This window comes from Punica granatum, chromosome 1, assembly GCF_007655135.1.
Source record: "Punica granatum isolate Tunisia-2019 chromosome 1, ASM765513v2, whole genome shotgun sequence".
Classification (NCBI taxonomy): Eukaryota; Viridiplantae; Streptophyta; class Magnoliopsida; order Myrtales; family Lythraceae; genus Punica; species Punica granatum.
The window spans coordinates 39985149-39995937 of record NC_045127.1 but is presented as its reverse complement, the minus strand read 5'-3'; the positions used below and the strand labels follow the sequence as shown (position 1 = coordinate 39995937).

Below are 10789 nucleotides of genomic sequence, written 5' to 3'. Positions count from 1 at the left end.
AAAGAATCGGGAAAGGGAAGGGGAAAACAATCAAAGGGTCGGCTCCAAGTTCGCCACTTGTGGCCGACCCTCCTGACACGTTTCATTTTTCTTTTTCTGTTTTTTTTTTTTAATTCGTACGGGCATCATACGGGCAAAATTTAATTTCTTGAGATCCATAGACATTCTCTTAATGAAAAATTTGAAATTGAGAAATTAAAAAAATATAATCGGCTTCATGAGAATTCCAATTTGTACCGACGGAGATCAAATTTCGATAAAAATCGACATCGAATCTCTATCACTCGTTGGAGTAGTGTTCCTCACTTAAATAGGCTTGAGAAGTTACTTCCTTAGCAGTTACGGCTATTACGTATCAAATTTTCCAGCGGTGTTTGGGGATCTCTCGCCTAAACTTCTTTTGACACAAGCCATTGCCGTCGTTCTTGCCGCCGCCGGCACTCCTCAACTTCCGACGATAGTGCCAGAACTGCTCAACATCCGATGGCACTATCGTGCCTGTTCCTTGACAGAATTGAGGTGGCGACAACAGATCTGGCCACGATGGGTTCATGGTTAGACCTAAGTGGAGCAAGATCTGAGCCTAGCATGCTCGTCAGCTTCGAGCAAGGCAAGCCCAACCTTACTACAGATTGAACGAGAAGAATATATACGATTAAACTCGAACAAGACTTAGACCCCCGATTTGGTTAACTCACGGTAAAAAACTCAACAAGAAGAAGATAATGACCCAAAACACGTCTCTGAAAATCAATCAAGTCAAAATTAGGGGAAAAAGGTCTTTACCAGCTAACCAAATCAAAATTTCTGGAAAAACATATCAGCCCTTTGCAAGCTAACGATAGAAAAACAAATACAAATCTTCGGTCATCAAACTCAAGCTAAGTCAAAATTGGATGGATCCACGAGCCCAGGTTAGATCCTGCCTCGAACTTGTGAGGCCGAGCCCGGGCTCGTGCCAGTTGGTAGCTGGCTAGCATGCCGATGCTAGCTGGGCCCTCAGGAGCAGATAAGCAACAGGTAACAAAACAAATATCTATCAATTTCCAATTATATACAATAAAAATATTCCAATAAGGACATTATTGTCTTTTCATATTCGATTTTGCCCATAATACCTCGATACCAAATATTAAAACACTACTCATTTCTCCGATTGATAAACCATCAATTATTCTCTGCATCAAAATTCTACTCTCCAATATTTTCGTTCACCGCTATCAAGCACACCGTTAGATTAGTTCCAGAACCCCTTTTGACATAGGATTTTAAATTTGCATATTTCCTCAACTGTGTCTCTAAGGATAAAATCAAACCAAACTTGCAAAGAAATTTAAACAAGGAGACACCTAACAAAAGAACGATAGAAGTTGAATTATGATGGCCTACATTAGTCTCCAAGATGTCCAGTCTAAACCACTAGTTGTTGCAATGAGATTCGACATTTCTTTGACCCTTTGGAAATGTTATTTAAATCCTTCAGCAGATTCTCCTTGCCTATACAGTACTCCGCTACGTGGATAACCATTTCTCTCAGAGCCAATGCCTTCTCAAGAAAGATCCCTACCATGAATAGCTGCTTTCGACCATATCTTCCATGGAAAATCACGAGAGATATCTTTTTGAGCTCCGTGAAGAAACACGAAGGCAATGGGTGCAGCAACTCATCTCTTCCAATTTCCGGATAGTAGTTGACTCCCTAATTGTCATGATAGTGAAACCATTTATCACACCTGTTTGCAGCAAGTAAAGCAAATGTTTAAGAGCATCAAGAAATTACATTACCTGTCTAAAGTAGAGACTCTGAAGACGAGGAGATCTTCTCACTAATGCCCAAACGCCATTGATTGTCGAAGAATTTATCCCACCCAATTTTAACTTGATCATATTACTGAACAGAGGAAGCTCATACCCTGTGGGAAGGTCCTAAGGATGGAGCAAAGAAGTGAATCTCAGACCCAAGAAAATAAAATCACAGCTAAAGAGGAAAATGTACGAAAGAAAGCATGCCTGTACAACTGTGTCAGACAGAGCTAACTCCTTCACATTGGAGAAGACTGAGAGGAGCTTGTAACCCTGGGCTACTTCTCTACTCCCACGGCCTGGATAAAGCAGGAGCTTAGCCTTAACTAGCTGTCTGGTGTCTCCAGATATGCAATACTCGTCAATGGGCCCACCATGATAGTGAAAGGACTTGAGACAAGCTCCATTGATCTGTACTAGGCGGCCAAATGATCCGCGCGGCAATATGTTGATACATAAATGTTGAAGCTTCGGGGCAGAAATGCGAATGCTTTTGAGTTTCCTCCAATAACAATTACCGACAACTAACTTTTCAAGTAACGGAAGGGAAAACAACTTCTCCACTGAGTCACTATCCTCAAATATGACCTCCGAAAGAATCAACACCTTGAGTTTCGAAAGACATATCGAAGAATGGAGTTTGATGAAGCAGTGTGATTGCACCAGAAGCCTTTCCAAGGTTGCACACATAAATATGGAGGAAGGTAACAGGTAAGGCCTTTTAGGGCTAGGAAGGAACAGAGAGAGATCCTCTACACTACGTGTTACGATAGATGTAATCAATGTCTTGATGCGGTATACAGCTCCTCCTACCTCACATGAGAGAGATACTTCTCTCACAGCAGACTCGCCGCGAAGAGCACAAGCTCTTCCCACAAAGTCCAAGAAGAGCGGCCTCTTAGACAAGTCAGAATTCTTGAAGTGAAGATCCGGAACAAAGGCCCAAAGCTGCTCCCACCTTTTAGATAACACGCTAGTTCTCACCGCATCTTTCAGAGGGAGGAACGACAGGATCTGAAGAAGAACCTCATCTGGTAAATCACATAACTGATTGGAGCAATCAGCAACATTGCTTTGATCTGTCAGTACCATTCCGTGCTCCTAGCATGTCAAGATATCGTATAAAGAGAGGAAAAGGCCAAATTAGTGTTAATAAAGCAAGACAATGTGTCATCTGTCAATCTGCCGAACTGTTTAGCATGCTAACATGCAACAAGAAGTTCTTCCTAGTTTTCTATACTCAATCAAAGGGATTACTAATCTAACTCACCGTCAATTTTTTGGATCACTCCATAATAATTAGTAAAAGGGTACAAGAAGGCAATAAATCGATTCCCTCATTTGCATTACACAGTAAATGTAACTTGATCCGGTTAGTCACTAAGGCGTTCGATCCAAAACATCGCAGACAACTAAATGAATGGGACTACTATACAAGCAAAAGCTACATGAGATAAACATCAATAATTGAATACATGAATCGCTTGATTCGTCTCTTTCACAGACGTCTTTTGTCCAAAGTCAGTAAGAGGTTAAGCTGACAATGAATAATGAATCTTCAACATGATGGCATAGCCAAGCTAATCAAGAATTTAAGGTGCGTTATATAGCCGAAACCTCAACAAGACATTTATAGGAACAGGTACAAAAGAAAGCTAGTCAAGTTGATCCTATTATTCCTCATAGACAAATCAATAGTATGCATGGACGATGGGTTTGGAGAAGGATATTTACTCCAAGGGAAGGAAAACAAAGGGAACAAAATGATTTAATAGAATATTTACTATTACTAAATCAGAATTTAAATGTGCATCAGCATAACATCTTTAAGTGCAGAAAATGAATGCTTGTGCAGGCAGCAAGTGGCGATTGTAATGATACACTTCATATATATTAAAGACAGCCTGAGAGCTGACACGAGAAGCATGACCAACCTGCAATGAAGCTGGGCCACTTGCAGATCGGGCCAGCTGCTTCTTTGGGGCCACAATTTGAGAGTTCTTTTCTACCAAGGCCTCCGGCATGTTTGACTGTATACTTGTTACATCTTTTCTTGACAAGGATAGATCATCTTTCAGCTGTCTTATTCGAGCCTTGTAAGATTGAGTAAGCTGTCTCTGTCTCTGTCAACCAGTACATGAATTAACACTTCCTCCTAGGCGTTGTATTGTTCAAAATGAAAGGTAAGCGTAAAATCTCCAACTTGACCAGACATAATGTTTACCTCAGCAATGAGAAGCCTTGTAACCTGAGCATCATGTGACCCGTACTCTTGAAGACTAGTAGCAAGTTCATTACATACCTCAACAATCAAAGAAAAGATCAACAAGAGCAATCAGGAAATAAATGTCTTAATTTAGTATATTATGTCTTAAGTCCTTTCTGAGAGAGCATGCTCACCCCATGGTCACAATTCGTCAAACTGAAGTTTGCAATGAAAAAGTTACTGTAAGAGCTCGAAAGAGGCTATGTCATGTTTTTAGTTTATAGAAGAAAGATCAATGTACTTTCAGCTGATTAATTCATTTATATCCTGAAGCTTTCAATCATCAGAAGAGACATTCACTGAGAGAAGGCAGAATCAAAAGGGAGGAAGTGCATTTATAAGACATCACTCCATTCAATCTCACCTCCTTTGACTGACCTGTGGGTATTGAGATATTTTGGAGTGCCTGAGCCTGAGCATGCAAAAAGAGACACAAGTTGCTTAAAACTTTGACAAGGATATGCAGGAACGCGTAGTTTCCCCAAAGGAGTAATACATAAATCATAGCTGATATATGCCTAATTAGTGTACCTGAGGAGGTCGATCCTGCAGTTCTATTAGAGATATACCAGCGTTTTGCTCAACGCGCCACTTTTTACGGGCATAAGATTCGGGGTCTTGTTCAACATATTTTAGTTGATCCTCCCTGCCAGCATGCACATCAGTGCTTTGCGACGGGGATCGCTCCTGAACAACTGCCTTAAAAGGACCACCTGCTCCGGCTGAGGATGGCTCATCTGCCTGCCAATACATTATAGAGGAGTTCCAGACCCGTTATGCCTGGATACTATTAGTACCGAAAGAGCAAAAGAAATTAAGGCCGGAAATAATACCTCGAAGTTTGGCCGAGTAGGCTTTCTCTTCTTCATGGATCCTGATCCTGTGCATAATCAGAAAAGAAGCTTTAGGGGTTAACGCAGCAGCAGCAGGAAACAGCATTAAGCATTCATAAAAAGGATAGCAGAACCCAGAAGCTGAGACAAGCTTTAGGGGTTATGCCCAGACAAAAAAGGTTATCATCCCTTCCCAACAAAGATTTCGACGTTACTGTAAAATCAAATTTCGATTGCTGAGAACTTGTTATCAACCTTTCATCGCGATAAAATTTATTCTACAATCAACACCATTACGAGCTTTTACAGTTGTAATATTTTGTCCCATGAAAGCTCTCCACTCAATGGGCATGGAAACTAGAGAGACGAGAAGAGGAGAGGAGAGGAGAGGAGAGGAGAGACCAGAAGAGGAGAGGCCATTCGACTTTGCACCTTCTGCCGCCTCCATCCGCGAAGCCGATGCGTAGGGTCGCTGCCCAATCGGCGGCTGTTTCGCGATCAAGATCACACCGGGGAGCTTCCGGCAAACGTCTGAGAGTCTTTCTCCAGCAAAAGGAAGGGAAAGGGAGAAACAGCGGGCTTAAGTGCAAACTATTATCAATAAAAATTATAAAAATTAAAATTTTAAATTAAAATTTTAAAAGAAAAACCTAAAATTGATCGGGAGAGTCATATGCTGTGAAGCCGTCGATGGATGCTTTTAATTGTGCTGAGGCTGTTTCACATTGGTTTGAGACTTGGGAGTATTAAGGTGTGGCATCTAAAATTTGATTACAACAGAGTCAATTTGTCTTGATGAGATCTTTTAGGAACTATTTTTTTTTTTTAGTAGATCTGTATTTTTATCATAATCGATTTACATGTATGGACCTCTCTATATCCTTGAGAATTAAGGAGATCATAACAAATATCACAAATTATGAAGTCACGAACAACGGTAACGACGAGTAACCCAAAGCTTTTGCACTCATTCTTTGATCGAAAAGCTACATGAGACAAACATGAAGCGAAATGCTTCCAGGCAATCAGAAATATAAACATTGCTTCGGATCAATCTTGCATATGCATGATGAATGCTCCGGTCCACGAGGTTTAGAAAGTCGGCATCCTATATGAGGGATAATGTGCAAGCTTGAGACCGTTACTGCAGATAGTCCTCTCGTCAATCTGGATATCAGTACTGAATGGCCTAGTCACTTGGTTCGGGAGCTGGAGAATGATGCTAACTACAGATACCCTTTGGATTTGCATTCTCGATAATCCAGGGGTGGTCCATTATCTTCTGAAGAGAGAGCCTCTTCGATGGGTCCCTGACTAAAAGCTGCAAAATAAACCATACTCAGAATGCTCCAGTTATAGAACTGTTTCTAGTCTCCCATTATTTCTCTTTCTATTATCTGAAACCATGGGCTAAGCGAGGATCAATTTTACCTGGCAAATAAGATCTTTTGCTTCAGAAGAAACTTGAGGAACCGGAGGGAAGTTGAGATCAACCTTCATAATCCTATATGCAAGTGAAATCAAGATAGTACCATCCATTGCATGAGTTATAGGACAATAAAGAAGTATAATTGACAGATTTTCTGACTTGTACCTTCTAAAAGTATCGCTCTGGCTTTCAGCCTCGAATGGAGGAACACCATAGAGGAACTCGTAGCAAAGGACGCCCAAAGTCCAGTTATCGACTGCGTAATCGTGAGCTTTATGCTCCACCATTTCTGGTGCCAAATAGTCCAAAGTTCCACACATGGTGTGCCGTTTGCTTCTTGATTGCACAGACCACCCAAAATCTGCTATCTTTAGTCGACCCTGCAATCATATAATACAGCAGCAGCCAAACTTAATTATGTACAGGTATGGTTGCCCCGTAAATAGCAGGACCGAAGAAAATAATAGAAGCTTAGTACTTTTGCCTGTTCCAATTTGCATTCCTTAACCACTGTTAGTTAGGTTTTGTGAAAGGATGGTTTTTCAATACGCAAAAGAAAATAGAAAAACCTTTTGCAGGGCGAAGTTTTTCCGGTACTCCTTTCATATTTTCAATAGACAAGAATAAAAATTAGCCCAAACTTCCTTCATTGTACTTAGAGGATGCGATGGATTGTAACTTCTGCTTAACTACAATATCATTTTCCTTGCTCTCTGTTCTAAAGATAGGAAAACTGAAAATATGAAGAATTTAGTACAGATGACCTCCAAATGCAGCAAGAACCAATGATGACAAGCCAATATTTATGTGAAGCTAGTGAATTGTGTCTTATGCACTACTTAAGGAGTCTTCCAAGATAGAAAAAGCATTTTACATTACCTCATGATCAAGCAGCAAGTTTTCCGGCTTAATGTCCCGATGGATAACATGCTTCTCGTGACAGTAAGCCAAGGCTTGAGCAAGACTGGCAATGTACTACAATTTTCATTGAGAAAGAGAACTAGGAAATGAGGGTAATTACTACGAGAATAACGCTACAAAGCTTCACGTGAAGGAGAGAGCAACTCACAGTAGCAGCCTGATTCTCAGTCAGATAACCCTGTTTCTTCAACTTCTTGTACAGCTCGCCGCCATGAGCATACTCAAGTATCAAGAAAACCCGGTCATTATCATGAAACCAACCATAGAGGCGTAGAATGTTCGGGTGCCTAAGACTCGTCTGAATCTCCATTTCTCTCCTCAACTGATGATGAAGCTGATACTTCTCTATCTGTGCCTTGTATATCAACTTCAGCGCCACAATGAATTTGCTCTAGACAGATTCAGGAATTGCGAGATAACCCATTTAGAGAATAAGACAACAGATTCCGCATTGCATAAATGTTATACTTACATGCCAGAATGCGCAAGATACAATCCTCATAATACAGAAGTGAAAGATGAATGTTCAAGAAAACCTATTGTAAACGATAGAAAGCATTACAAAGACATAGCATCATATATCAACTATCTATACGTAGCATTACATTTACGATAAATGATATGAAGTGAGATGAAGCAAAAGTAAACAACAATGGGCCACTTCCAAAACAAAACTTATAAAATATTTTTTCAAGAAAGCCTCTGCAAGAACTGCACCTGATTCAATCAAAGAATTGTGCTACTCCCATGAAAAAAAAAACAGTTTTTTTTTGTCCAAAATCGCATATTCCCCAAATCATTTCAAGCCTTAAGTCAGGCCAAGAAGGTTAAGGCACCGCTCCGCAGCTCGGTTTACTATGATATCTATGGATTCTCAACTTTGTCCCATTTGATACAATCTTCTTTGACTATTTGGCAGTAAATGACTGCTTTGCAACCAGAGCACATATTGATAATCGAAATCATAGAAACTCAGCTCAATAGTATTCTCACACAGAAATCCAATCTCCGAGACATCTGCCGTAGCTCGAAACCCTTGTCTAGGTTCTTCAAGGAAAGAATTCTATCCACCACCACATCTACAACTAACGAAAGAATTTAACCTATACACTCAGCTTTTGAAATTCTCAGATTTTCTCTGTCCAAGCTAAGTGATCTGCATAGGCTCAAAAACAAGACTAAATATCTAGTGCCCTCCTGACGCTTTTGCTTTGCTGTAATCCTACTTCTAGATGCATGACACAAGTGTCATTGCTCGGAAAAAGGATCTCAAAAAACGGCAGAGGAAATAAACACTATGACTCCCGAATTCAATCCCCAACAAAATTTCCTGTATTCATCTTTCTCCTTTATACGGCTGCAAATTAAGCCACATCTCGCCCTTTTTCCCTTCTTATAAACCATATAAGGAAGAAAACAGCAGCACATTCACCAGTTTCTCAAGATACCGAAGCCGAAAATATAATCCAGGATTCCCTAATTAAGCCCAACACGAACTTTCAACCAAAGGATCTCCCAAATAAGGTACATCAAAACATTCCCCATCAAGCAGATTATCATCATGTGATGAATAAAAATCCCTAACCAGCTTTATTTTGGAGGCACAGGTCCTCTTACACCGTGCCTTTGTTCGGAAAGCGAAAATTGAGAGTAATGAAGAAAACTCGGCTAGATACAAGGGACAGGGAAACGAATGGGAACCGAACAGGATGAACAGGCATGCGGCTACACGATGACCGAACATGGAATCTGGGGAGGTCGAGGGAGAAGAAGAGGCGAACCTTGACTTCTCGGGCGAGGTAGACCCGACCGAACTTCCCTCTGCCCAGAGGCTTCCCGATCTCGAATTCTCCCAGTGACCACTCTCGCTTCGATGTCATCGTCGTCGTCCACTCCAGTCTGATTTTGGAACTATGGATTTCAGAGAGAGAGTGTGTGAGACGGAGAGAGAGGGAGCGGGGTAGAATTTGAATCGAGTGCACCTGAAACGGTCTGTTGGACCGCCCGGTCCGGTTCATTTTCCGGTCGGCTTTTTATTGAGTCAAACGCCATGATGTGCTCAGGATATATCGAATATGAGCAAATATAACCAACATTTAATTTCAGTCTATATTATCCTTAATCAAAGTTTTCGAAAATCTTGTGAATTAAAAAAATTCATGATTACAAGAATTTTATAGTGCGTTTGATTTTAAAGTTGAGTTGAATTGAATTTTTATTTTAATTGATTTGTAATGATTGTGATGTTGAATTATGAAAAAAAAATGTGAAAAAATAATGAATAGTTGAAAAAAAGTAATAATTGTATTGTTGAATTGTAGAAAAAGTAATGAATATTTGAGAGAATTTATTATTAAAAATTGAATTGAATGGTTAAAAAATTTAAGAAAAATGAAAAAATAATAATTGTGTTGTTGACTTTTATTGTGCAGTGAATAGAGTTAAAATTAAAATTAAAATCTTAAAATCAAATTATGAAATCAAACAGACCGTTATTGTTTGAGTGGGCTGGCTCAGCTCGAACTATATTCGTCATGGATAATTATCAAAAAAAATATATTAGTCAATACCTATTGCGTTTTCGAATATCATGATACGCAAAAAAAAATCTATATTATATTTATACAAGACACATACCCGCGTTCCACATAGTCTCATGCGTATTTTATTATCTTAAATTATTTTTCAAAAAAATAAATAATTTTTAATGTATATCAATTATCTATACTATTATAAAGCTAGAAGAAAAACCTTCGTTCAACTTTCATATTCCGAAAAACCCCTTAAAAATATGAGACTAATTAATAATATTCATACGGTTTAGGAGGTTACTTTTCTTTTGGTAGCAACCCATTGTCCTATACTTTCTCCCACTCCCTCCCTCCCCACTTCTCTTTTGTCCCACTCTCCTCACGACATACTCTAACGTTCATTCTTCCCAATTCAATTGTTTTTGACCTTTTTATTTAATTTTTTATTCTATATTTTATATATAATAAAGTAAAAAAATTAATACGGTTCGAGACTCTTTCAAATTTGCTAAGTTGATATTTGAACTTTGTTTAGAGATAATTTTTTTTCCATTTTTATTTAGTATCATTCCCGTGCATAGCATGGGTCATCTCTAGTTTTAATAAATTAATAGAAAATTTATTAATATTATTATTGAATTATAAAATTTAAAATAATAAATAAAATAATTATGAGAGAGAGGAGAAGTGAGGTACATATGGAGATGAGAGGAAGAGGAAAGAAAAAGAGGTAGGGTGAGAGAGTAAACATAGGGCAGCTGATGTTGGTAGTTAACAAAAATTCCAAATTAATAATAAATGATCCTTTAACTTTCTATAATCTACTGTCTCTCAATTAGTTAAATTTTTTTTGTAAGAGTATTTTGGAAGAAGAAAAATCACACCGAGAGAGAAAGAGGGAGGGTGAGAGAGTAAACGTAGGGGCAATTGATGTTTATAGTTAACAAAAATTCCAAATTAATAATAAATTATCCTTTAACTTTCCATAATCTAATGTCTCTCAATT

At 38.9% G+C, this 10789-nt stretch overlaps 2 protein-coding genes across 3 annotated transcripts; both read right to left on the bottom strand.

The window, feature by feature from the left end:
• Positions 1 to 1237: 1237 nt before the first annotated feature.
• On the bottom strand, positions 1238 to 5663 carry LOC116214613 (F-box/FBD/LRR-repeat protein At5g56420-like). 2 transcript variants are annotated; one of them, XR_004158293.1, is made up of 10 exons: positions 5553 to 5663; positions 5305 to 5441; positions 4903 to 4949; positions 4601 to 4810; positions 4434 to 4481; positions 4028 to 4105; positions 3738 to 3926; positions 2011 to 2904; positions 1786 to 1913; positions 1238 to 1699 (listed from the first exon to the last, which is right to left on the bottom strand). XR_004158293.1 is itself a non-coding variant. In XM_031550001.1 (10 exons), the coding sequence occupies exons 1-10, from the start codon at positions 5573 to 5575 to the stop codon at positions 1412 to 1414; spliced, it is 2055 nt and encodes a 684-aa protein (XP_031405861.1). In that variant the 5' UTR covers positions 5576 to 5652; the 3' UTR covers positions 1238 to 1411. The 2 variants fall into 2 exon arrangements, 1 of the variants encoding a protein (XP_031405861.1); XM_031550001.1 differs by having other exon boundaries at positions 1786 to 1926; positions 5553 to 5652.
• Positions 5664 to 5797: 134 nt separating this feature from the next.
• On the bottom strand, positions 5798 to 9192 carry LOC116214624 (serine/threonine-protein kinase Aurora-3). The gene is made up of 6 exons (XM_031550014.1): positions 9034 to 9192; positions 7401 to 7643; positions 7211 to 7306; positions 6497 to 6711; positions 6334 to 6406; positions 5798 to 6223 (listed from the first exon to the last, which is right to left on the bottom strand). Exons 1-6 carry the CDS (start codon positions 9130 to 9132, stop codon positions 6125 to 6127), a joined length of 825 nt encoding a protein of 274 aa, XP_031405874.1. The 5' UTR covers positions 9133 to 9192; the 3' UTR covers positions 5798 to 6124.
• Positions 9193 to 10789: the final 1597 nt, after the last annotated feature.